General features: G+C 36.3%; 1 protein-coding gene across 1 annotated transcript in view; it reads right to left on the bottom strand.

Annotated features, from left to right (window-relative positions):
• gareml (GRB2 associated, regulator of MAPK1-like) overlaps positions 1–27,953 on the bottom strand; it is a 238,860-nt gene that overhangs the window by 125,063 nt on the left and 85,844 nt on the right. The window contains exon 2 of the mRNA XM_028799163.2: positions 18,814–18,954. Within this exon, the coding sequence (XP_028654996.1) occupies positions 18,814–18,954 (141 nt within the window). The remainder of the gene's footprint in view (positions 1–18,813; positions 18,955–27,953) is intronic.

Here is a 27,953-nt window from a genome sequence, read left to right as displayed (position 1 = left end):
TGGAAGAATGGTCAAAAATTCCCATAAACACACTCCTAAACCTTGTGGCAAGCCTTCCCAGAAGAGTTGAAGCTGTTAGAGCTGCAAAGGGTGGGACAACTCTGTATTAAAGCCTATGTATTAAGAATGGGATGTCATTAAAGTTCATGTGTGTTTAAAGATAGGCGTCCCAATAATTTTGGCAATATAGTGTATATACTGTACATACAGTACACTGCATATCTCAATACTGCATACAATAAAGCACAATTCCTCTTTGCTTGTTCTTTAAGCACAGCTGTGTTTTTTAAGCCACAGACTTCAAATTTCACACAGGTACTTCTCTCCATAACTCTCATTATCAATATATGTATAAGAGCTGGCTGGTGCAGTGGCCTGAAGTTGGAGCAAAGGACAAGAAATACTACAGTGTGGTCTATCAACAGATAAAGTATTACACAGCATGTGATGGGTAGCATGCTTGCCTTTTAACAAAGGAATCTGGATTTGATCTCCGTCCATTACACTTAACTTTTTCATTAATCTAGCATCACCCTCACTATTTGAACACAAGGGCAATGGATGGAGCCATATTATTTATTTATTATTTTTAGTTGAGGTTCTTTTCCCCAGAAAGAAAAAACAAGAATACGGTGTAGAAAGAAACCTTCTGATTCTAACTATAGTTATGTAATGAATGCAGCAAGCAGTATTCCTCCTATCATTGAACATAGTGAGCAGGCTCCCATTAATCTCGATTGCCTGCCCAAGTGTTGACCACAGGCAAGTAGGTAAAAAAAATGCAGTAAAGGCAATTTTGGCAGCCTATTTTAAGAAGAAATGAATCAATTTATATAATCGCTATGAATTTTCAAAAGGGATGCACAGAAATCAATTGTCTATGATGTGTGTTTGTTTTCATGCAGTGTTGTTGTTCTTATTCCAGCGTTCTTTATGGTGACTGTCTGCCAGAATAACCCTCACTTTATACTATTTGCAAAACATGACTTATTACAGTGTGAAAACTTGGAAGCAAATGAGTAATTAGTCACGCACTTAAGGTGAAAGCTCCAGAGACATGAGGGGTTGAAAATTTTTTTAGCAACGTAGTCCTTAAATGTAGCACACCTTTCATCTAAAACTCATTGCGAGTTCTTTTGAAATGTAAATTTGATACTACTTTTAGCCATAACATGATCCCCCATATTTCTGTCTCTATCACCTACAAAGCAAAATCATTCTCATCCATTTTAATAATTTAAGTTATAATGCAAAGCAAACAGCAGTCAGTGTTCTGACTTCTCCCTTATTCTAACAAGTTGAAAGAATGTACTGTAATTCAATTAAAATTCTGTATGTCTTTTTGTATGTGTGTGTGCCTTTTGTGAATGTGAATGTAAAATTTATTTGTTTGTCTTTTTTGTAGGTATGCTTTTATTACAATGTGATAAAAAAATCACATATGCCTTTATTGTTAGAAAATTATATTATTTCATATTATTATATATTGATGTTAACTCTATAAGAGAAAACTGCCAAACCCAACACTACCCATCAGCAACCATTGTCACCCATTAATAACAACCATCTAGGAGAAACACAGAAAAAGTTTAAGGTTAGTAAATTTTGGTAATATTTAATTTGTAATTACTTTTTACCTTTCCATCTTTACAATTTGTCGCCCAAACAATGCTAGGTAATATATGCACACACACACACACACACACAAATATGTATGTATATTCCATCTATATCCTTTGCCATGCATGTGTTTCAGAGGGTCACCCTCTGAGTTCCTCCCAGATATGTGATACCACTATGGACCAATATGGGATGCTGCCACTAACTGTCTTGTCTTCTTCTTTCTCCACAGAGAAGAGAAACCGTCCAATGAGGGCAACTGACTCCACCCCATCCGGTCCCTGAGCCGTAGAAACACGACAACAACAACAACAACAACTGACAACTGCCCAGAAGAAGGCGTCACATCTTACCCAAGTGACCAGAGCAAAGGTGCTCCACTTTTACATGATGACAGATGAAGCACTATTGACTGAGAAAAGCCACGTTATTTTGATGGCAGTGTTTTGTGTTTCAATTGTTTAAACCTTAGAGTATATGAAAACAGCTGGATTAGTGGCCCAAAAATTCTTCAGTGTATCGGCCTGTCTTTCCCTCAGATGACCACACCTTTCTTTAAATTTTAAATCAACATTTGGTGACTGCACTTATGGCTAACCTCACTGATATACCTTCACATCACACCCCTTTTACTGCTTTCTGTCAAATATTTGCCAAGTGCACCTAACAAATATTCAACACTTAAAAATAAGCTCAGAAGAGTTCTTTCATATTATTAAGACTTCATATTGGAAGAAAATGTAAACAAATATGAAACAAGTTATGCAGAGAATAGCAAGAACTTTGTAGTTACTGCAATTTTACTGTAAATGGGTTCTCTGGCTGCCATGTACCTTCTTATTCAGGTTTGTGAGTGGGTCTGGACAGCTTCTTCCCACTAAAGCGTCTCTCCAGCCTTGTATTGACTAATGTGGTCTTGTCAGTCTAGGAATAGAAAGCTTTTTACTAATGACCACTATCTTATTGCCCATCATAAATATAAACTAGGCTGCATTAGAAAATCTTAAACATTTTAATTTTACAGCAAGCACTCTCCAACACTAATTATTGACTAATATTACTGAGCGTGAAAACTAAATGCTTTTGACAGCTTTAAAAGCAGCTGCTGGTCTCATCTCTCCACATCCTTCTGCAGGAACTGATATTCTGACTGCCAGACATATAGGAGATGACAAGAAAAGCTCAACCCTCTCAGCACTGGAATCAATGATCCCAAGCATAAGATACACCATTAACATTTAAATGGTCACCCTCAGTTTGTTCAATAGTGTGAGTATTACAGTATTTGGAGGGGGAAATCAGAACAAAAGGATCCCTGTATTTAAATAATAGACTACTGTGTATTAGAAACCCTGAACATTCACTTAGACACATACTGCATATCTGCGGTGGGCTGGTGTCCTGCCTGGGGTATGTTTCCTGCCTTGCACCCTGTTTTGGCTGGGATTGGTTCCAGCAGACCCCCGTGACCCTGTAGTTAGGATATAGCGGGTTGGCTAGTGGATGGATGGACATACTGCATATAATGGACAGTCGTTTGAAAATACGAATGTAAGTAAAATTATACTGTCCTTCATGAATGACAATGCATGTGGATCTAAGTTTGAACTGTTTTCCTTTATTATGTCTCAAAAATTTTACATTTTTAGCAGTTATTATTACATATCCTTAACCATTAATCCATTAATGAACACATCCACAATAATTTCCATCCTTATGAATATTAAGATGATATTTTTGAATTATTAGAATACAGTACAGGTTGAAAAATTAATAAAGTTATAATGAATGTCTGACTAAAGCTTCTATTTCTTTTTCAGTCTATTCCAGTATATACTGCAGCCATCTTATATCATTATTGAAAAGGAATACAATTATCTCTTTTCCAATGAATTCACTGATCCAGAGGTCTATAACATTAGGAGATATCACTCTCTTGTGTTAGCTGGGTAGCACAAATTGTAAAATTTCCTTAACTATCTTGTAATCGATGGCAAACAATCCTAAAAATTCTCTAAACTACAGAATGTTTTGTAAACCAGCTCACCTCTGTACATTCAGAGACAACTTAATGCAGATGATTTTCAATTTCTCTTCAACAAATACATTCTTCAAATTTTACAAGAAATGGACAAAATAAAATAAAATATTCAAGCCTAGAACCTCTAAAATCTAAAAATGGAATTTTTAGAAATGTTATGTACCCCATGTAGTTTATACTGGAGAATGAGAAAAATCTTTAATCTCATATTTTCATGGAGATATTAAATATAGAATATTCATGCTTGATAGGATATCAGTACTGGACAGTTCCAAATGAATTGAAAAAAGTCCACAGAAAAAAAAAAAATTTCTAAAGTAACTCGTATAGCATAATCCTCATATTCGATATCCACTTGTATGGTCATACATGCAAAATGTGTGTATATTTTGCTGAAATATTTTTAATGATTACTTCTTGAAAGCTCTGCTTTAAATGTCAATAAGGAAGATGTCATTCCCACAATTCTGTGCATTAGAATTGAAGATGTGCCTCTCCCCTCTGTTCTCTGGTGAAGTAACCAGTCTTTTATTCAAATGCACAGCATTGAGCTTTCAGGAAGTAACCATTAATAACATTTTAGCAACACATGCACACATTTTGACCATACAAATGGATACTGGACATGTGGATTATGTGACATGATTTAAATTGGATTTTTTTTTATCACTTTTATTTTTTGTTGATCACTTCGTTTGACACAGTCTAGTGTTGATCCCCTATCAAAACCGCTGAATTTCAATGTACAATATTTAATTTCTCCACAAAAAATGACATTAAAAAATCTTCTTGGCCACCACTACAAACTACTTAGGGTAAATGACATTTTAAAAAATAGATGGAGTGTTCCTTTAAGCTTCAACTCTCCTTGGCCACCTATTTTGTCTTTCTTTTAAGCACAAGACTTACAGTTCATCTACGGAAGCACAATGAAACAGAAATATTACTTCAGATGTAATATCCATCCTCTACCTCTATTCTAAAGTCTTTTGTCTCATTTTTTCCTTGGAAACTACTGTTACTAATTAGATGAAAATTTCAGCATTCTGATTTTCATGGTAAAAGCCATGTATTAATATCTGAAAGTTGAAAAATAAAGTTTCCCGACAAGTCCAGTCAAGTGTCCAGTCATTCTATAGCATCTGGTGCATCACTTGTCTTTTTCAATAGTTCCATTTTGCATCCTGGTTTCAAATGTCATGTCTAGTCTCTGCCACTGTGGCTCTTATATACTCTTCCAGTGCCTGATGGGATTTTCTGTGGGTAGTTTGGTTTTCCTCCCACACACCAAAGACATGTGTGTCTATACATAGCAAAAATGTCATACTTCTTCACATTGTTCAAATCATTTGCTTTTATTTATGTTCTGATAACCTACATTTCTTTTTAATTGCAACATGATTCAAATGAAAAAGATCACTGCATAGCACATATAAAAGTCAGTTTAAGTAAAACATGGCAAATGATTCTCATCACGAAGCTAAAAAATATTTTTTCTTAGTAATAAATGTTCAAATGTAAACAAAAAAACACGTGTACTACACAGGATGTTATGTCATTATTTTACTAGCACCAACTGTGCGCCAACTTGAATGATACTCTGATTCATCTTTGTAGCTGTTTGCTCATTGACAAATCTTTCTCAATGCACATATGTAACAGAAAACTGCTTTGCATGAGTATTCCAAATGCAGTTAACAAGCACCACTCCCCCACAATCTGCATTCATTCCTGTCTTCAGAGGCCAGTGATTAAATACCATGCATCTCCATTTCACATTATTTATTTATTAAGATGCATCACTGTCAGGATGGGCAGCACTTAGGATAGCCATTAACCCGCCAGCTTTTGCAGTCTAAGTGAGCTCTGTTTCTCAAAATAAAACTTCAATCAGCCTTTAACTGTCTGTCAATAGAGAGTCCCCACCTCATCCCAACATGCGTTATTAGGCGCACTGGCGCCAACACACCTCCTGTTTCTGTTCTGACTTCATGCTTTACCTAAAATGAATTGGAAATATCTGGGGACCTGGCCACTTCCTTGTTTCTACATTTGGTTGTCCTAAAATTTCCATAACAAATAATCAACCACAAACTGTGTTGTCATTAAGTAAAACTTTTGTGTACAGTATACTTTAGTTTAGCAATATATTATTTAAGTTCAACTAAGAGGAGGTCTATCTTTCTATATAATATGCTACCGTGGCTGTTCGTTTGTCTGTCCAGGATTTTAAATCACCTGTAGCTCACAAACCGTTTGACCTATTGACCTGAAAATTGGTACACATATACTACGTGAGGTCTACTATCCACTTTCAGGGAGATGATTGACCTCCAAGGTTATTCCTCTCTTTATTTTTATTTTATTTTATTGAAGAATCAACTCTCAGCAGTGGCCAGCAGGGAGGCTGTGCGGCGCAAACGTACAGGCACCGTTCTCATCCCTACCACCTTCACCATCACTTCCCCTACCTCTTCATATGTTAAATCATTCTTGAGGCAGATTGAAGACTTAAGTGCCACCTTAAGTGAAAAATTAAAGAAAACATACTAAGTAATTGCAACACAAACTCTGAGCTAATCAGTTTAAACGCAATAAGATGCCAACGAAAGAAGAAAAGGAGTGGGCCGCTAAGGTGGAGAAAAGAAGAGCTGCTCAGGAAGCAGCAAGTGCATCAACCTCTGAGCAAACGAATGCTAAACGTACAGAGAAAGAGGATGAAAACTAGGAATGCTCAAGTCAAGTGTATTCATGGCACGTTATCGTGCAGTGCGCCATTACTGGTACAATATAATAAGCACACAAAAATGATAAAACAAAAAATGCATGGAATTCACTGGTATAGTTACTAAAAATAAGGTTGGTTTTTAGTGTTTTATGAGTGTGTGCACTTTAAATGTCTGTTTGATGTAAGAAGGTAAAATATAAATCATCTCATTTTCTAACCTGCTTTATCTAGACAAGGGTCAGAGCGTTTCTCAGCAAGCATAGTGCAAAAGGCAGGAAAAAACCCCGGATATGGTGCCAGTCTATCATAAGGCGGGCACACACACATCACCTAAAGGCAAAATTACAGTCATTAAATCACCTAACCTATATGTCTTTGGACCCCACAGACACGGGGAGAACAGGCAGGGAGGACTCAGGATATGAACCCTGCTCTCCTTACTGTGAGGCAGCAGCATTACCACTGCACCTATGCACCACCATTGTAACCCTTAAATATAAGTCACTTTGTTTAAACAAATACTTTATGTCATAGACTTATTAATTTATGGTATAAAGTGGTTATACCATAGAGTTTTTAAACTTTATATTTTGCCTAGTTGTTCCATTTTTGGCCAAATTAGTAAGGTTACACCAAAACCTTAGATCGGGGCTCTCAACCTTTCTTCTGGGTATACAACCCCCAGGAACTGAAATATTTTGAAGTACGACCAATTTTTGTCATTAAATGTTAAGCACTATACTCTTACTATACAACTAAAAGTCATATTTCTTGATCCAGTTATTACATATGTGTGTCTTTTAATTTTTCTTAATAACACGTTGTTTTTAAATGAATATTTTATAATGTATGAACAATAGTGTGGTTTGATACAGAATAAAAAAATTATAAATCCACAAATTTCAATCATTTTTTATTACAAAAATACATATTGCTAAGTGTTTGGATTTTTTGTGCGGCAGAGTGGAGGATTTCCCTTCAGGGTAAAAATAAATGGGAGCAATTTATAGGCTTTGGGGGATTGCAGCGCAGGGTTTATAAACAAGAATGTGATTGTCATGGACTGTCTGATTTATCTCATCATGTGAACGCACTACAGTAAATCTATTCACTTACAGTTTCTGCCTGTTAGCTGAAAAATAAACACTGCTTAAAACCAACACTAGAAAATTTAAATATTAGTATGTCACTGACATGTGAGTTAAGTGAATACCACAGTTAATTTAAGCTATTCTAATTTACACAAACTCTTTAAAGCTTATTTTTGTAACAGCACAGTTTTCAAATCGGGTTTGTCAGAAACTCACCTTGTCAGTTTTACGACTTCTGTTGTGAGATTGCATCAGTGATGGTGGAAAAATTAGCTGGTTAATAAAACTTAAAGAAGAGTAATATTTAAAGGACAAGTCAAATTAACTCAAATTTCAAAACTCCTGATGCTTTAATTTTCCAAATGTTTCCCTTCATTTTTAGGTTTGTCGCTCTTTTAAGATTATGTTTGTGAATACAATTTATTATTTTTGTTTTCAGTTTAAGATTACTAGTTTTTCAGACTTCCGGTGAAACGGTCTTTGTTGAGTTGTTTTCAAGATGTCCGACATCCGACTTTGCTATTACTGTGTACTAATCCAGAATTTGCCATTGAATTGTACAACAATAATTACAGATAACTGGTGGCTGCGTCCCATTCGCTCCTGTACCATCCAAATATGTGTTATCTGTGCTTTGACCACATTTGACATATTTTCGTTATATTATTGAAGATTATTTTGATTTTAAAAAAATAATAACTAATGACAGGAATGTAGTACCTGAAGATTCAATGTCAGCAATTAAATATTTTGTTTCAGTAGCTTGTGTGTCTCTGAGATTAGGCGTTCCCATGAATGCATCACATGTTGTATCATTAGAAATTTACCTTGTGCTTCAAAGCTTTACAAGCTGAGCCACACAAATGTCTGATCAATGTGAAAGTTTTGAAGAACTAATTAACTTTTTCTTTGGAATGAACATATGGAGCAGCTAATTTTGTCACTATTGTAGATGGACACGTGAAAGGGTTCACACCCCTGTGCCTCGTGCTGCTTGGATAGACACCCACATCTAACGAACCTGAACTAGTTAGGTTGGTTATAAAATGGATAAGTGTTTGGACACATAATTGTATCCATATTGTTCATCACAAGTGGATGAATGATAAGCCTCAGTTTATTTACCAGAACTGTGTATGGTGTTGTAATACAGGTGATTAATCTGGCCATCATTTCAACTCTCTCGTCCAAATATGTGACTATACAAGTTAAAACAACTGTAACTGATAGCTGACTGGTCACATCATTACACTTTCAAATACAAACATGTATTGGGACCTTTTTATGTTACTTAATCAATTTCATAAATTAATACTGAAAGTTTTTTGGCCGTGAAAATGCAGCAGGATGTTTATGCTTCTTGAACAGCTTCTCTCTTTCCACCTTTTGCTCTGTATTCTCTCACTCTCCCTCTGCCTTCACTCGTGGTGGGAGCTCCCAATATTTTCTTTATTCCCTCATGTATTACCCCATAACTCCCAACTTACCACAGGTAGAAAACAATTCTCGTAGATTAATAGAACAAAAAAATCTCCACTAAAATTATCATGTCTGGTTGCAGTTGCCTTGACATACTGAGTGTTGTGTTGTAATTACCATTCCTACTGTATATATTTTTTTCTGAAACAATTTACTTAGTCATTCATCTTGAAAACACACTTCTTATAATTCAGAGTTATTGAGGCCTGAAGTCTATTCCTATAGTATCGGGCATGAGGGAGGAGTAGCAGATCATCACAGGACATATTCACTCTCATGTACAGACAAAGAGAAGAAAGAGAAACAGATATTAACTTAACAAGCAGTAGACTCCATTGCTTTTCTGAGCTATTTTGGAGAAGTCCCGCTATTAGCACTCTGCCTTCACAGCTGTGAATTGATCAAATGCAGAATTAAGAGAACATGCTGCTTAACATGCATTTTTATATAGCCCTTCAAATACTGAAAGAGGCTGCACAATATAAACTCCTCTTAACTTTTTGTTTATTATTCAATGTCACAGAACAATAAATGTCAGTGGGCTGAAATCTGAAGATACAGGCAGAGCTTAATTTTAGTAGAATCTACTTGAAGAAATGCACCATTACATACAGCAACATGTTGGTTTCTTTTCAAATTGTGTATTATTTGAATTAATTACACAGTATTTTATAAATAGCTGGTGGCTAGAGCACTTCAGGATTGTTCTTGAATGCAAAGATTCAGCTGTAGTGAAGCTTGCGGAGATAATTTTGTAGCATAATTACAATATTCCAGTGTTTCCTAATGTAATTTGTGTTTTTTGCTATTTTTTTCCTATGTTTTCCATGGTCATAAGGAATTTACAATAATGACCACTAAAAAGAAGAAAGTAGTTTAAATTCAATCCAGGTATTCTTATTAAGTGCACTTACAAATGGTAGAGCACTACAAATATCTGGGAACAATCATTGATAACAGACTAAACTTTGGTCTTAACACAAAACAAATTTGTTGGTGGGGGCAGGCATGCTTTTTCTTTCTTATGGAACTCAACTATGTTAAAGTGGACTAAACCATAATGACACTGTTTTATCAGCCCTTAATTGAATCTGGTGTTACATCTCCTTTTATATGTTGATTTGGCAACCTCAGCATTAAGAATATAAACCATCCTAACAACTTAGTAAAATTTACCAGTACAATTACTGGTTCGTAGCACAGATCACTAAGATGTATTACAAACTGGCTAGAAAGAAAGCCGACTCAGTTCTGTCAGACAGCAGCCTTTCTCTTTTTGCTAAATTTCAGTTGTTGCCATCTGGCTGCAGGTTTAGGTTTCTGAGGGTAAAGAGGAACAGATTTAAGAACTCTTTTATTCTAGAGCTGTAAGCATTTGGAATTCTGTTACTTGTACTGATGATGCTAAATGCTAAATTCTGAATTATTGTTTTGTGCACTGTTGAAATTAATTATTCTTCTTTGTACTAATATTAAGTTTGTGTGTACAATAACACTGGTTATAAGTTGTACCTTTTGTTTATTTTATTGCATCTGTGTAACAATGTGTTACGTTTCTGTGCTTTCCTTCTTCAAATAAATTTCCAACCATCCATCCATCCATTTTCCAACCTGCTGAATCCGAACACAGGGTCACGGGGGTCTGCTGGAGCCAATCCCAGCCAACACAGGTCGCAAGGCAGGAACCAATCCCGGGCAGGGCATCAACATACCGCAGGACACAGACACACACCCACACACCAAGCACACACTAGGGCCAATTTAGAATTGCCAATCCATTTCCCTCCTGGGATAATAAAGTCCACCTAACCTAAAATAACCTAACTCAAACTTATGAGCCCAGTATGATAAGCAATTACAAATATAGTATGAAAATGAAGTGCAACATAAACACAAAATGTATTACTAAAACATTAACATAACAAACATTACGGAGTGCATACTAAAATACAGCACTGCTTTGTAATAGTCTCACAAAATCCATTCATTAAAAATATCTGAAGACAACCATGAGTGAATTTGGCTTAAAAATGGGTTAAATAATTAGATGGTTCACTCAGTTTGAAATCTCTAAACCAATCCAATGCCTCAATAAGGAGGAGTTCTGAGTAGTATTGGTGAGTTAAGCAGCAAAGAGTAACGGTAAGCTTGTAAACCTGGGCAGCAAGCGCATGGTCATGATGGATAAACCTTCTAATGCTGAAAGGACTCCTAAAAATAACTCAGTTAAACATATAAATGTATGTCATTTGTGTGGAGAACACTTCACGCATGTTAAAAATGAACATAACTTGTTGAAAAGGAAAAACCTCTCCTATATTTTGACAATGAAAGACATCACTGGACTAGTGGTAAAAGTGAACAATGCAGTGCGCCAGCTGTATGTGGTCTGTGTTACTCTCAAATATGACAATACTGCTGCTGTCAATGTGAAGCTGAAAGAAATGGAAGCTACATCTAAACTAAACGATGTGCCGCTACAGCTAGTAAAAAGCAGGTGAAAAGAACTGCCATTGAGTGAGCTGTTAACGAAGAGCCACAGGAGATAAAATTTTGAGATGGGTATAACTGCAGTCCGCAATAGGTATGACGTAGGTCACATAACATCCACAAGATAATGGAATGCCCACAATGTCATTCACAAAACATCCTCTGAGTAAGATAACCCTCCCACAACCCTAATCTTAACCATAGTGCAACCAGGCATTCGATGGATGTTTCATTACTAACATTGTGGGTATTATGTGATGTTATGTGACTGACCTCTTAGGTGTTGTGGGCTGAAATTACACTGTCTTGGTCATTTTCAGTCCTCAGTACACCCCAAATTGTAAACGTGCCTAACAATACAGACTCCAATCTAGAAGAAACACAGATAATGTTGCACAGCACACAGTGTCTTGTTGCATGTCTAAAATAATAACTAAATTAAGTTAACATTACTGAATAATTAGAAATGCAATATGGTCATTGCATTTTAATATGCAGTATACTCATATAAACAGTCCACACTAATTTTCTAAACACTTTTTGCTGCTGTTATGCCATGTAGCAATGCAGTGGTCAAAATCACAAAAAGATAAATAATTTAAATAATTTATTCATTAAGCTCTTGAACTGATTACGAGCAATTTTTCTTCTCTATTTTCTCTCAGTTTCAAGTCTGGTGTTCAATTTCTTCTATCCTCTCTCTGTCTTTACATAGTTCTTTGTGCAATACACAAGTAGAAATTGGACACTGCAACCCCCGCACATGTAAAGTGCACAGACAGCAGGAAACCGTGGGCAGGTTTTGAGGAAGAAAGCTTGTGAATGGAGCCTTTTCAGCGACTGATTTCTCTGCTATTCACTACAGACGTTTTAGCAAGTTTTCACCAGACGTGTTCTCCTTCAACAATCAAGTCTGGCCCCACAAGATTAGCACAGTAGTAACAAAAAAGGGATAATAACAGGCAAAACATGAAGCTTCTGCTAACCTTGTGAGACTACAGTGCTTTGAGTTTTTCCAGCTCCTATCATCTCCCACCCATGAAGCAGTATTTTTAGCTAACTGAAAAAGCAATGACAAAGATTTTTCCTAGAACATGTAGTTTGTTGAAAAACCACTCCATAAAATAACCTAAATAGTATCCAGTATCTAGTTTTATATTTTTTTCTTTTGTTTTAATTGAAGCTTGCAAATCTTTTCGTCAGAAAACCTTCATTATAACAACACTTTAATTTTATCTACAGGAAATGGTCTTGACCAGGATGCCATAAATGTAAAGTCATACTAAAAAGATGCAGAGAGCTCAGTTGGAGGCCTTTTGGCCTAGACTGACATTAATCCAGGCCAATGCACCAATATGTAGCTAAAGATCTGCCTCCAGGATAATAACCCTAAATCATCCAATTACACTTCCAGCAATCAGTGTGTTTGTTTCCAATACATATAAGAGTCAGTTTTCCATTAACAAGTAGCAAGCAATCTGTCCCACGTGGCCACTGTAAACTGAACAGATCATTCAAAGTGGCAAGAAAGACAAAAAGGAGATAAGGAAAGGTCAGATACAGTATATGTGTGCTGAGAAGCAACTGCATACAACCTAGAACACCAGTAAAGTTGTGGAAAGAAATACAGACAAATGTTATATGTGTAGTGGCACAGTAATAATGTAGGAGTTTTCACTGGTGCTTCACATAAACCAATGCACTAGTGTAAATTGGATCAGGGTAACCTGTTTCATCTTATTCTCTTATCCCTGTTTAATGACACCCTGTAGCAAAAGGCATTTTTCATGAAGTATACAGAACAATTCTGTTAATGCGATTAAAAAAACTACCACATCTTTGTTTTTGCACTGTGGAAAGTCCATCAAAAAAGTTATGTTAAAACTGGCATTGTAATGTAAAGATGGTCTGGTATAATAAAACTGCATTCAGTTGTTGTGCTCTGTCACATATCATATCTGGCTGATAGGCAATAGGGTGTTGGCACATAATTCCCAGTTTTAACATTAAGCTTATTATTTAACAGAACTATGTACAATTATCTTCTTGGTTTGAGACTTGCTTTCCAGACTCAGTTCCTAGCAATTCTAAAATTATTATTTTTTGTGTATCTAGCCTCTTGCCAGCCTGCTTATGATTCTAAGGATTAATAAAATAACAGTGGGAGGTTGCGCTTTTAGTTAATTGCCCCGAACCTGTAGAATGATCAGCCTGCTAATATAAGAAGTGCCCCTTCAGATTCACCTTTTATATACAGTCTAGAGACCAACTACTTCAGTTTAGAAAACCCTGACTAGAGCTGATGATTAGCTGTCCATATTGTATTTCTGTGGTTAGTCATTAGTACTAAAATGATATTTATAAACTGTTACTAACACTCATCTATTTTGTTTCTCTTCTCGGTTTCCTCATGTGGCACTTGGTGCCACTGCTCTACTGCCAAGTTGTTTGTCTGCCATGGAAAAGTCATCTTAGATAAGGAATCATCAGGTAGAAGGGTATTTTAATCACACTGGCCAGCCCAGCACTGACTCAGCTGTGGAATGGCCAGTAGAGGGGAGGCGGTTTGCTGGCCAATGTCTCTGGGACACTATGTCTCGCTTGTCTAATTCCTTTTCTACAATCTGACTGTGGTTCTGCAATTAACCAATTGACAGATATTGTTGTTTTCATTTATGTTAATTATTTTCTGCTTTGTTTGTGATGCACTTCAACAAATCTGTATCTTCATATGTGATAGTTCTGTATTTAGTGAGTGGTAAAAGCTATTCTAGCATTTTGCCTTGAGAGTTGTTGTGGTGCACTACCTGTACTTAGTGAGGAGCAAGAACAAAGTAGTTTTCTACTATTGTATTTCTGAGAAGGCAATGATAGATTGGCCATTTAGCTCTGTGGAGAGGATTATTGTGCTCTGTTTTGTGTGTTGTATTCACCCCATTTTTTGACACCCATTGCATGCCCAACCTACCTGGAAGGGGGTCTCTCTCTGAATTGCCTTTCCTAAGATTTCCTCCATTTTTTCCCCTAAAAGTTTTTTTTTTCTAAAAAGGATTTTTTTCTTGTTTTCTTATGAAGTCAAGGCTGGGGAGGCTGTCAAAAACTATTAAAGTCAATAGAGGCATTCCTTGTATGATTTTGGGATATACAAGAAAAACATTGTAGTTATTGTTGATGTTGTAAGAACCATCATGAGTAAAAGAATAAAGAAAGGGGGGACATTGTAACTGGACCTCAAAGACTGGAAAGTCCAGAGCACAGAGTCATCACAAACGTCCCACAGAATCAGAATACTCAAATGAATCCAAGGCAGGAAATATATAGGTCTGCCACCAAAACGCAAAGTCAATTTGTGGAGAATAAGAGTGTTATTGGAAATCAGACAGGCTAAGTGATTTGCTCTGAGACACACAGTGAGGCACAAGCAGGACTTAAACCAGCAACTTTGTGGCTTGAAGTCCAGTGCCATAACCTGTACATCATACTGCCTTCATATCCATAACAACTTCATTATGAACATATTTATTATACATTTTATATTTTATTATATTTTTTTCTCCAGCCGTCCTCCCTGGCCATCGGACCTTACTTTTATTCTATGTTAATTAGTGTTCCCTAATTTTAATTCTTATTTATTTTGTCTTTTTTCTCTTTCTTCATCATGTAAAGCACTTTCAGTTAAATTATTTGTATGAAAATGTGCTATATAAATAAATGTTGTTGTTGTTGTTACATATAATCACTAGTGCCACTCCTTCATAGCTTTGTAGACCTGAGTTCATATTCCAGTCTATTGACTATCTGCACAGGGCCAGCAAATTCCCCACTCATCCCTGTGTGTCTTCTCTAAGTACTTCTTTCTTCATCTACATACCAAACACATACAGGTTAGGTTAACTGTCAACTCTGAAGTGGCCTGGTATGAATGATTCTGAGCCTGGGTGTGTGAGTGCACCTTACAATGGACTGATGTCCTATGTACACTTAGCTCTGGCCTTGCTCCTGCTTCTGCCTGTACAGACTTTAACATTTCAGTAAACATTCACAGACTATAGTGAGGTTTTTGAATAGTTCAGAACTAACTGATACTATTAGAAAATCTATGCAGAGTAGAACAGAAAATGAATATCAGGTCTTTCATGAAAACAAAAACAAGAGTCCAAAAGAAGGTGCTCTCAAGTTGAGGCCATTTTGAAGTGTTTGTTTTTTTATTTTCCAAATGATTCTAAGCCTGTATAGTAAACACCAGGGAGATATTCGGGTTACCTTTACATTTGTTGCTTTGGTACTTTGTGTTCTCCTTTTTCTTTACTCCTCCCTATTTTTTTTTGTATAATAAACACCCTTATTGTTTAACTACTTTAAATTCGTTGGCTCATTTTAGACTTTAGGGACAATTCAAGCACTCATACCCCCTAAAATGTTTTGAAGCAGTCTTAAAGGTAAAAGTATACGTACTGTAGCATTAAATGTGTAGCAGTACCACAAAACTTGTAAAGGTTGAATGAGGACATGACTAAAATGTAAACAGAGGTGTTCTGATTTAACAGCTTCTAAGAATGCCCCAATATAATATAAAAGTGTTTATTAAATAAAACAATTTTTCCATAATGAGTATGCAGGTTATGTCAATTATTTATTCTGTGCAGCATTTACAGAGACACCTAGGATAGATCCATCACTAGCTCTGCACTGGCCTGTAACTCTGCCTACGCTTCAGCTATATAGGTCAAATCTGGTTATAGTGAATACTGAAGTAACAAAATTTTCAGAATAACGAATACTTTATGTTGGCCCAGACAAAGGTTCTTACAACATCATGTTTAATGGATTTCATTTAACGAAATGTAAATTTCACTATAACAAACATTTTTTGGCCAAAAATGGCTACCAAAGATAATGCAATGCAAAAAATACTTAATGTCACACCTTTACTTTCACCAAGCATTGGGAACCTGGCAACAGTCTGTCTCTTTCTTATTAGACCAAAAGACTGTGACAGTCTTGATGAGGATCGCCATGAGTTTAGGCACAACATCATAGAGGCATAGCCGAATGTTGTGTCATTGCTCTATCGATCATTCATGTGGGTAGTTGTGTCATGTACTGTACTGTTTGAGTTTCATAGTGCTTCTCAAAGTTTGCGATGACAAAAAAACTACACTGCAAAAAGTGACATCTAATGTATCATTTTCATTCTGTATTCATACCTTTATTTCTGTATTAAAAAAAGTTATATCTAATATCTAGTTTTCAATAAAATATATTTGCAGTTTAAGAAGCACTGTTTTTAACACAGGTATTGTCAAACTTGGATCACTGAGTTGCACAAGAGACCAGAAGGTGAGTCCAGGTTTCCTAGGAAAATACAGGCACTTTATTACTGATTAGAAAAGGCAGGTACAGTCTCAAGACTTCATTCAAAACAGTAGCTGTTACTTCAGCACTCAAGCACATGAGATAGGAGCCACAACACGGGGGTAATCGTCCTGCTTTAGCCCCCATCTTCAGATTACAAGAATGCCAGCAGCCTTGTGTAAAATGTTCTAAACATCATGCGAGAAGCATGTTACTCGATAACCCTGATCCTGCAGTGGACAACCAATTGCTTTGTCCTTGGTTTACTGTTTACCAGACGCAGCACAGGAGCTATTGAGCTGTCCTTGCGCCACTGCTGTTAGAGATAGTGAATCGCTGGTGACCCCGGTCACAATAGTATACATATTTTCCCCATATTCGTTATATCGAAAGTTCCCTTATAACGAAATATTTTCATGGTCCCAAGAATTTTGTTACAATGGGATTCCAGCTGTATCTGGTTAAAAGTTACCCGTGGAATTTGATTCCAAAGGAATTTTGCAGTATAAATACACCTTGTGTCAAATGCATTATTCACCCTCATTTTTGCTCAGACTTATTTTGATCACAGAATGTTAAAATTAATATAGTGTAGAGCTGATCAATACTTTAGGTGACATAGGTGGCTGCTTAGGACACCATCATCTGAGGTGCACCATTTATGAAATTTAAGGCCCATGTGATCCAGACACCAAGGGACCCCCACTCCCAACCTCCCAATGGGTCATCGAATTATAATAACAATAACGTGGACAAGGGGCAACGTCCACCCATCCCACCTAGGGCTCCAAATGGGCCTCAGCCAGCACTGATATAGTGTTACATAGTGAGCTTATACATTTAGTATATCCTTGGATTTTTTTTCTATAAAATTAGTTGTAAATTGCTTTGAAAATGGACCCCCTGTGAAAGTGCTGTTAAAACCAAAGAAAATGAATTAATAATTATTATTATCAATTTAAAATGGACCGTGATTAATATTTCCCATCACAGAACTTCTGTGTAATTACACAAAAAAATCAGCAGCTTTACTAATAATTGTAATATGATACCTGTAAAAGAGTCATAAATCTTGTAGCTTAAAAAATGTTGCCAGCTGTAATTTTTATTGCCTTCCAAGATTAAAACATATTAATAAATTATTACCAGTTAAAAATTATTTTCATATATTGAGTTTTCTATCAAAGCAATGCGAAATTAATCAACATTAATTTTTTAGATGGTCATAATGCGTCTTCTTAAAGTAAGGCATGTTTCTTGAGGATATTCATTTTTAAAATATCTCTTATTTAGGAAAACGTACATAATAAATATGGACACTAAAAAACAAAATACATAACTAAAAATGTTTAACTAAGATAACTGAAAAAAACAATTACAGTTTGGATTGAAATTAATTTCAGGAGATTCTACTGTCCTTATAGAATGGATTTTAGGTATGGATTTTGTTTTACTTATGTCCTCATAAAACAGATTATTGATGACATTATTATTAATTTTATAATTATTTACTCATACCAGTATTTACTGTATACTTCCATGTCACCCCACAAACACCCAATTACAAACCACAAATTGAGATAAAGTGTATTATTAATAATTAATCTGTTGTTAGGCTCATCCTCCCATTTTTGTGTCCACTTAACCTTACTCAGTCTCTGGGAGTTCTTAAATATCTTTATGTCATTTTTTGTAAGGAAGTGTGCACAATATAAAAGTGTTATGTAAAATCAGGGCTCATTTCTTGATTCAATACAATCCACTTTATTGCAGTTTACTTTTATATATTGTGATAGCTCACAGCACTCTACAAGCTGTATCCACCAATATGGTGATTCTTAGTAAGTCTGGAAAAAGAGGTCATCTTGGATATAGTAGGTGACTGTTAACTTTAGCTATCCTGTCATTTTGACAAATACAATAAATACTTGAACCGATGAAATAACGGACATAATAGATTTAAAAAGTTGGCAAGTAAATAATCTAACAAACAAATGAATTTATCTTACCAGGATATTGCAGTGGGATATCAATTTTTGGACCAATAACATAATGCCCTTCCTCCAAGCTGTGAGCCGTTACCGTGGTCCATTGTCTACACGAATGAATGAGTATGACGTCCTGCTCTGTCAGGCCTTCCACATGGTCTCCTGAAGATGGAAAACAAATCATCAGTGCTCAATCGCATCGAAATATCAACAAAATAAAAACTGACTCATTGCATCTTGAGAGACAAAGATATACGTAGTTTTATTCATGAAATGGTCCTAATTTTTTTAAAGTGGCTTTTGTGTTTTGCACTAAATACTATGGATATGTAATTATTTATTCATATTGGTATTTATTGTATGTTCCTACACCATCCCACATGGGGCAAACACCCAGTTACAGACCACAAATCAAGACAAGTGCAGCATCAATAATTTATTTGTTCTTAGGCCCTAACTGTACTTACAAGAGCTAACCAATGCAAAATCTATAGAAGGCATAAAGTACCCCTTACCTAATGCATAGTAATCACATATCACAAAAGAAAAAAAAATGACAAATGGCACAACAGAAACCTAATTTACTCTAAAGTAAAATAAAGGGTCTAGTAACAACCTACCGAATTGTTTTAATATATATAATATAGTTCTAAACATGTTATCATTTTTTATAGTTTGTCTTTTCAGCTTTGAAAAAAATAAAATAACTTGTTCCATTATCAGCAGAATTGGCTTTTAATAGGCAACTGCGTAACAACAAAAACCTGCAGCCACTTCAGCCCTCAAGAACCAAACTTATGGATTCCTGTACTCGTGGCAGGTGAGTGGGGTGAGGCCTCAGGCAGCACCTTAGTAAGGGCAGCATTTTCATTTACATTTTTATTAACATTATGAAATAGCAAAACAAAAAAGTTAGATATGAAACTTAAGAATTACACAAACATCCAGTACCTTATTTATATACTACCTTTAAAAATGTACAGAAATATTTTCATTTTAAAAGTTTCAAATTTGGCACAGGACAGTTCACAGCACCTCATCATACTGTGAGTATTCAAATAATTTTGGAGCCACATGCCAGTCCATTGTATTGGTGTTCATTTTCCTGATTCCATGTTTTCCATGTGCAAAATTAATAAAAATGAATTTATCTGATAGATGTGACAATTTAAACATAAATAGCAATTATATGTTAACTTCAGGTTCTTTGCAGCCCAGGACATTGGTCAGAACATTATGGCAAGTGCTTAAAGATGCTTGTAATGGAATCATTACTGCTGAATACATCTCTCAGAAAGTTCAAAAACAGTTCAAAAACACACAGGAACACATAGGAAGTGATTTTTTTTTTGCATTTCACACTTCTGTGAAAAGTATCTAATCAATTCTATGTCACATGTGAAAACTGACATCATACTTCTATGAAAACATGTATAATTGTGTTATTATGTAGCCAGCAGGAGAGGTAGCTAATAGTAATGTTAACAGCACTATTGTAATTTTAATTTTTTTGACTTTATAACTCAAACTGCAAACATGTATATTACATCCATTGTATTATATGAACTGTATTACAAATATGTATATTACATTCATTATTACTATGATTATCTATAACATTTACCCATAATTCTACTTTGCAAATAATACAATATTATTATTTAATCAATTCATGTCATCAGTTTCTCTACCTATGGAATAACTGTGAACGTGAAGAGTATAATCACAAAGTCACAGATTGTGCTGAACAACAGAGAAGGAGTTTTGAGAGATGCCTATACTTTCAATTAAATCCATCTTCAGCAAAGCATTCAAAGTCAAGTGTTGTCATGTCTGTGTCTCCTAAGCTACACTAGTTTGAGTATTATTATTTTTATTTTTATTGCTGGATTATTTTCTACATTCTGTTGCCTATAATTTTTGCCCTTCTCCCTCCCCAGTGTTAATGACAGGTTGGTGCACATGTTTATTTCATTGAACATATTCTGCTGATGAAACATGCTATAAACCTTTGTTAATTTCTGAAATCTGATTAAGGTGTCAGTCACAACCGATGTCTGTTAAAAGTAAGTTTATACTGCATTTTTTAGTTTGAAGGATGGAGTGTGAAACTAACAAAGTTGTTTAGGTAAGCATGCGATACAAGCTGAACAGCTACAGTAAGTTTTGTTTCACACTTGGTTTCATTTGAGTTGTTTTTAATGCCTATTTTGTGTTGTATTGTTTTAAAACTAATCTTCTTTTATTGTTTTATGCTTTCGGAAATAGTAAAATGTTCATTTATTTTTTTATCCGTTGTTCAAAGAATGTACTGTATCATGAAGCCTGCACAACAATACTTAATATAGAAGAATTAAGTGTACTTTAACAGCCGACACTCTTCTGGGAACTCTTTCCACAAGCTTTTGGAGAGTGTCTTTGGTCATCTGTGCCCATTCAGACAAAAGATTATTTGTGAGGTGAGTTACTGATGATGGACAAGAAGACCAGTGTTCCAATTTATCCCAAAGGTGTTCAGTAAGGTTAAAGTCAGGGCTTTGTGCAGACCACTTCAATTTCTCCACACCCAATCCTGTCCTTATGAACCTGGCTTTGTGCACTGGGGCACAGTCATGCTGAAACAGAAAAGGGCCTCCTGCATTTTTGACACAAACTTGGAAGCCCACAATTGTCTAAAACGTCTTTTTATGCTGTAGTATTAACAATATCTTTCACTGGAACCAAGGGGCCTAGCCCAAACCCTAAAAAATAGATTATCCCTCCTAGACCAGACTTTACAATAAGCACTTATACAGTCGACAAGATAGTGTTCTCCTGACATCTTCCAAACTCAGATTTGTCCATCAGACTGCCAAATAGTGAAGTGTGATTCATCACTCCAGAAAACATGTCTCCACTGTTCTAGAGTCCAATACACCACTCCAGCCAATGCTTGGTATTGCACATAGTGATCTTAGGCTTGTTTGCAGCTGCTTGGCCATAGAAACCCATTTCATGAAGCGCCAGACGTACAGCTCTCTTGCTGATGTTGCTCTCACAGGTAGTTTGGAGCTCTGTTGAGAGTGATACAACAGAGAATTAGTGATGGTTACGCACTTTGCACTTTGCAGCTCCGCTCTGTGAGTCTGTGTGGTCTACCACTTTGTGGCTGAGCTATTGTTGCTCCTAGACGCTTTCACTTCACAATAATAGCACTTACAGTTGACTGGACCAAATCTGTCAGAGCAGAAATTTCACTTACTGACTTGTGGCAAAGGTGACTTCCTAAGACAGTGCCATGTTTAAAGTCACCAAGCCCTTCAGTATTACTCATCCTACTGCTAATATCTGTCAATGGAGGTTGCATGACAATATGTTTGATTTTATATAACTGTTGGTAATGGGTGTGAATAAAACACCTGAACTTAATAATATGGAGGGGTGTCCATATACTTTGACCATATATTGTGTAATGGCTATTCTGTCAAGACACGCAGCACTATTGTTAGGGGCTTAACTCCTAAAATGCACAATGTGCTATGCTTTATAAGACCACATGAATTCATTGTAGCAAATGAGATTAAGGATTCTTACCTTAAACAACTCTGGTGGATAGAGTCTTTTGGTCACTGACTTTTTACTTTCTCATATACAATGTATAGGGAAAGTATTGTAATCGTCCAAAAATTTGAGTTCAAGATTTTGATGAATCTCGATGTTTTATATCTCTCTGAGTCCGAAAACACCATTTTTGGAATTATGTTTGTGTGACTGTCTGTGTGAGTATGTGTGTATGCAAAACACGATAATTTGAGAAAGCTTTTACTTAGGTCAACCAAATTTTGCATACAAGTATTAGGTACAAAACATGGATTTCTATGAAATTTTAGGCAATTTCCGCTCTCCAGAAGTTGTACTTTTTTTATTCATGCAGCTGCAGAGTCTGACTTATTCAACTTTACTTTTATAATAATTGTTCAATATATTATTAACTTGATTTGATTTGTTGTTGATGGTTCTTTAATATACATATATAAAAATATAATCATTGTCTTGCGGTTTACTCCTCAAATATCCATCCCCATATCTGAGTATAAGAGAAAGTCTAAAGGAGACCACTTCCGAATGTTGGTCATTGTGCTTTTCTCATTCTAACTTCACTTACAGTTTAATGTCTACATTTTTGTAATACTGTGTCCTTTGGTTATCGACTTCTGGCAATTCTCCTTTAGTCTCCAGTTCAGAGCTTTGGCTTTGGTAATAGTTTCTCTGATTTCTGGTATTGACTATGATTTCTTGAACATACATACATATCCCAGTCAGGGTCTGATTCACCCCATCCTAGTGGGTGGACATTTGTAATGTGTAGGTTGACTTAAATATGCGGGTTGGGCATAAGAAAATGAAATTTCAGTCAGGTTGGGTGGGTGTGGGTTGTCACATGACTGAAAACAATAAAATAACCTGCATTAAAAAATGTTTTAAATAGTAAGAAAACAGACCACAGTGTAGCACAGATTTCCCTATCAAGGACTGCATGGATTTCAAGTCTTCTTTCTTTTTTGGAAAATCAACAAACAAGTAGTTTCACATGTACAAATCTGCGAAAACGATTTTTTTGTATTCTCAGTAAGTGCTGGCAGTGAGAAGAATTCAGTACAGCAGGTCATGTCACAGAATCAACATAAAACAGATCTGAATCACACTACAGTGCACTCAATTTTATTTCTTCACAGTGCTGCCAAAACTCACACAAAAGTGCCAAATCAAGGCTAAAAATCAGTGCAGAAGAAAACCCTGTATTTAGGCATAAGTAATGTCTTCTTTAATTTATTTTAATCAAAACATTGTAAAGAAGCACCAAAGACCAGTTCACGATAGCCATTATCCTTTGTTTTCTGTTTTATTACCTGCATGGTAAAACATACCTACTGTATTACAGAAGGAATTTCTGATTTAGATTGCATCCAGTATTTCAGTAAATGTAAAAGTGAATTATTGTTCAAATGTTGTTTGTCATCATTTCTAATAGAATGGCTTCAGGTCAGTAATTTTGTCATTTTGTTATGTAGTTATGGACTCATTTTTCATAACTGTGGGTAGGTGTTGGTAGAAAATAAGTTAACCCACACATCATTAGTGGCCGTATTCCCTCTTTCATGGAGCAATTTGGGTTTGATGGAACTAAAAATGCAGGAGGGTGTTGTCCACGCTGTGGTCCAGCAGATTACCCTGGATAAAGTGAATAGAGTATAACATGAAACATATACTTTTTAATCCTGCACTGGGTTCTTGAGGGCAGAACCAGTGGCTCAGATGTTAGCACTGCTACTTCCCAGCTCCAGAGTCCTAGCTTCACATTTTATGTCCATTTGTTGTCTGTGTGGAGTTTGCATGTGCTCTCCTTGTCTGCTTAGGTTTTCTTCCAGGTTCTTCACCTTCCCTGCCACATCTCCAATAGTATGCTGGTTAAGTCAATCGATGCCTCTAAATTTGCTCCAATGAGGGAAACTTGTACGTGTGTCCTTTACTGCCTTGAACCAAGTGTTCCTGGGTAGACTCCAGCCCACCTGTGACTCTTTATTGGATTAAGTAGTTTTGAGAATGTATGTACTCGTATTTATGTATGTGCTTGATCAATGCTGAGCCTCAGTCATATGACTAATAACTAGTGGTAGGAGAATTTCATCATAATGTTAAGAAATTAGAAGAGATGTGTTTGCGATAGCCAAAAGATAAATAGACCATCCATACAGGAGGACAGCTGTGATGTTCACTGTTCCATTTTACATATCATTCATTACATTTGCAGCTGCTTGTACTGAAAAAAACAAAAACTGGTAATTTCTTTTTAGTACATAAATGGAATATTACTGAAAATCAGTGGTATGGTGACACAGCGATTAATGCTCTGGTTGAATTGACCTAATACTCATTTGTTATCCTCATGTCTATATGTGTTTTTCCCCAGGTACCCCAGTTTCCCTCATGCATCCCAAATGACATACAGTATGTGTTAGGTTAACCACGTCCAGGGCTGATAAATCTCATGCAGCTGATAAGGCCTGGGTAAAAAATATCGATATTCTAATTAATCGTTATTTTCCATTTAAATGATTTAATATTGATCTTAACGTCTCAAGATTGATCCTGTGAATGTATAGATTTGCTCATCTTTGTTTTTGGCATCCGATCCAGTAGATGTCACTAATGCGCCTGTTAAGGCTTTCTACGGAAACAGCACTTTACTATCTCATATAAAATGGCGTGTCCTCTTTAACTGAAATCAGCACTTAAATCGGATGTGTGGACAGCTGAACATTCAAGGCAGCAGATTCCTACTTGACAATCACACATTAAAAATGACTGGGCACCTTTGGAGGATGTGTTGCAGACAAGCACCCTACATGCCAGTCACACCAGGTGCAACCTCACTGCTTATATACAGAGAAGCTGAGATGACTCGCTGTTGTTCCAAAACCCTTTCTAGCATTTCCAATGTGCTGATCCATTGAGTGATTGCACAAATCACAAGTTTGTGTGTTGGAAACTCAAATAAACATTGCTTATCTTTAAGCACATGGCTAGCTGTACTGCTACTACGGAAAAATTTTGCTACATGCCTCACACAGCAAAGCAAATGAGCAATTGTTGGACTTTTCATAGCAGCCTGCAATACAAAAGTGAGCATGTGCACAAAGCAAATGACTTGAAGTAACTCCACAATAGTGGTGTTATCTGTCATGATGGCTGGTTCATTTTCTTTTATGTTCCATTCATTCAGTGCAGCTGTCAACAAGCATCAGCTTTAGATTCTTATTTTAAAATGCTTGCTTTTTGTCTGAGGACTGTGATGACACATTTCAAGACTGATTATCATGAATGCTACAAGGGAGAAACTGAAGATTTGTGTAACTTGTAGAATTATAGAAAGCCACGAGTCTATGAATTCGCACTATAACAATATGTGGACCTGTAGATTCAAATTTTCTACTAATATGATATTGTGATTAAAGGCGCTATATTGTGCCCGACACAGACTTACACTGTGGCACTGAGGCACATGTAAAACACAAGAAAGACTATTTTCTTCACCTGTGGGGCACGTCTTCCCCATAATCCTCACAGCCACAACACTGTCCAAATAAGCACACCTCTCTGGCACCACCACTCCTCCCAAGCAACCTTGTCCTCCTCCACCCAACTCTGGCTGCTGAGTGGTGGTCGTTGGCTTGTTTTATAGTTCACCCAGAAGTGCTCCAGGTGCTTGATCACCGAGTTCCGGCTGCACTTCTGGGTGTGATGTATACGCTGCCCACATGGGCTCAGGAGTCCTAAACACAGCACTCCCTGGCAGTGCCTGCAGGACCCAACAGGGTTGCACCCATCTCCAATTCCCAGGGAGCCCTGTGGGAAACCAAGGCACTGCTACACCAGAGGGGGGCGGCCATCTAGCGTCCAGGGCTGCTCCCCCTGAATATAGTGTGCAGGGGCGTCCCGGCTGGGCTGGACGCCAGCCGCCTGACAAAATATACTATGTGCAGAATGTGATTATTTAAATTTGCCAGCTAATCTAACACACATCTTTGGGATATGGTACTGGAAACACCCAGAGAAAAACATGTAAGAGCAATGAGAATGTGTAGATAGACAACAGCCATGCTACAAATTAAACTCAGGGATCTGTGATTCAACAGTGATAACCAGAATATTGTTAGGTCAAGGCACTTATTTAATATGCTAACACAACATACATGTATGACATAGTAAGCATGGCAAACAAGGAGTTTAGAGGATATTTGTTGTGACACATATCAACATTATTCTTTGAAGTTTTAGTTTACATGAAGAGCATGTGAAATATTAAATATCTTTGCAAGTCAAGCAGTCAGTGTATGCAGGAGGCATTCTGTTTTTTCAGATATAATGGGTGTGCTATGGATGACTAAGAGTAGAGTAGCTACAGGGCTATAATAAACAGTCACACAGCGTAGGATGTCTAAAAGCAAGCTTCACTTTACTATTAAGTGGCATAAAGAGAATAAATTGCAGGGTTGCAACTTCATTTGTCAAGAAATAATATGTAGGTAATCTGTGTGTGTTATTGTTATTGTGATTTTTCCAAATGATGAGAAGGAAAACTGTGAAACCCACACAAACTTAGAGGAGCCACTTAAATAGATCTTTAACAAGTCAGTAATTAATTCAACATGAAAAGTAATTAAATCATACTACATAAAAAACATCAAAACAATACTAAGTTAGACAAGAAATAAACTTTAAACCAAAGAATAATTAAATAAGCAATATAATAGAGACTGGAAAAAATAACCAAAGGAAAATTCCAATTTAAGCTAACTTTATAATTCAACAAGCAAAATCTTAACTCTAAACAATGATTCAAAACCTAGGAATCCAATATAAACAGACTCTAAAGAGATACACAAAACTACACTTGGATAAAAAATCTTAAAAGAACAAGATAAATCTACTATATAATAAAATGCTAGGGTCTATGTGTGTGTCTGGTCCCTCAGAGCAACCTGATTGGTCAGTTTGGCTTTGGCGTGACTGGTCAGTTTAGCTCTGGTGACACAATCAAAAGAAGAAGTTCTGGGCATGAAAAGCTGAGACATACAAGGAGGAGTAAAGGCATAGGAAGCACGCTGAAAGTCGCCTTCAAAGATAGGATGTATAAAAGTGGACACAAGACAAGCAAGGAGCCTCGAAATGACAGGGTCCGAAAAGCAGGCTTCAAGAGGAATGCGCTTAAGAGAGGGAGCGTCTATCAAGAGAAGTTCAGACAAACAAGGGCACTAAAGAAAGGTGAAGGAGGAATGCTGAGGGTACACGTTGGGAAAGAGATATCAAATTTTTTTTTTAAATTTATTCTAGCACCTCCCTTTCACAGGTAATGTGGCAAGTAGCTTTATAATTTTTTTGAAGGAGAAAAATCACTAAAGACAAGTTGAAGCAAAGAGTCAGACTTTTAGTAGCATCTGAAAGGACTAATGAAAATGGGGGCTATGCCTCTACAAAATATGAACAATATTGAAAATAACTATACAAAATAAAGTATAAACAGGGCCACTGTAAAGGATTGGGAAATAAAACACATAATATGAAAAATAATGTAAACAGTGGCAAGAGAATTATGTAGTACTGACTGTTGTAGTCAGAAT

This window comes from Erpetoichthys calabaricus, chromosome 3 (assembly GCF_900747795.2).
Source record: "Erpetoichthys calabaricus chromosome 3, fErpCal1.3, whole genome shotgun sequence".
NCBI lineage: Eukaryota > Metazoa > Chordata > Cladistia > Polypteriformes > Polypteridae > Erpetoichthys > Erpetoichthys calabaricus.
The sequence above is the reverse complement of the archived record's forward strand: the minus strand, read 5'-3'. Positions and strand labels throughout refer to the sequence as shown.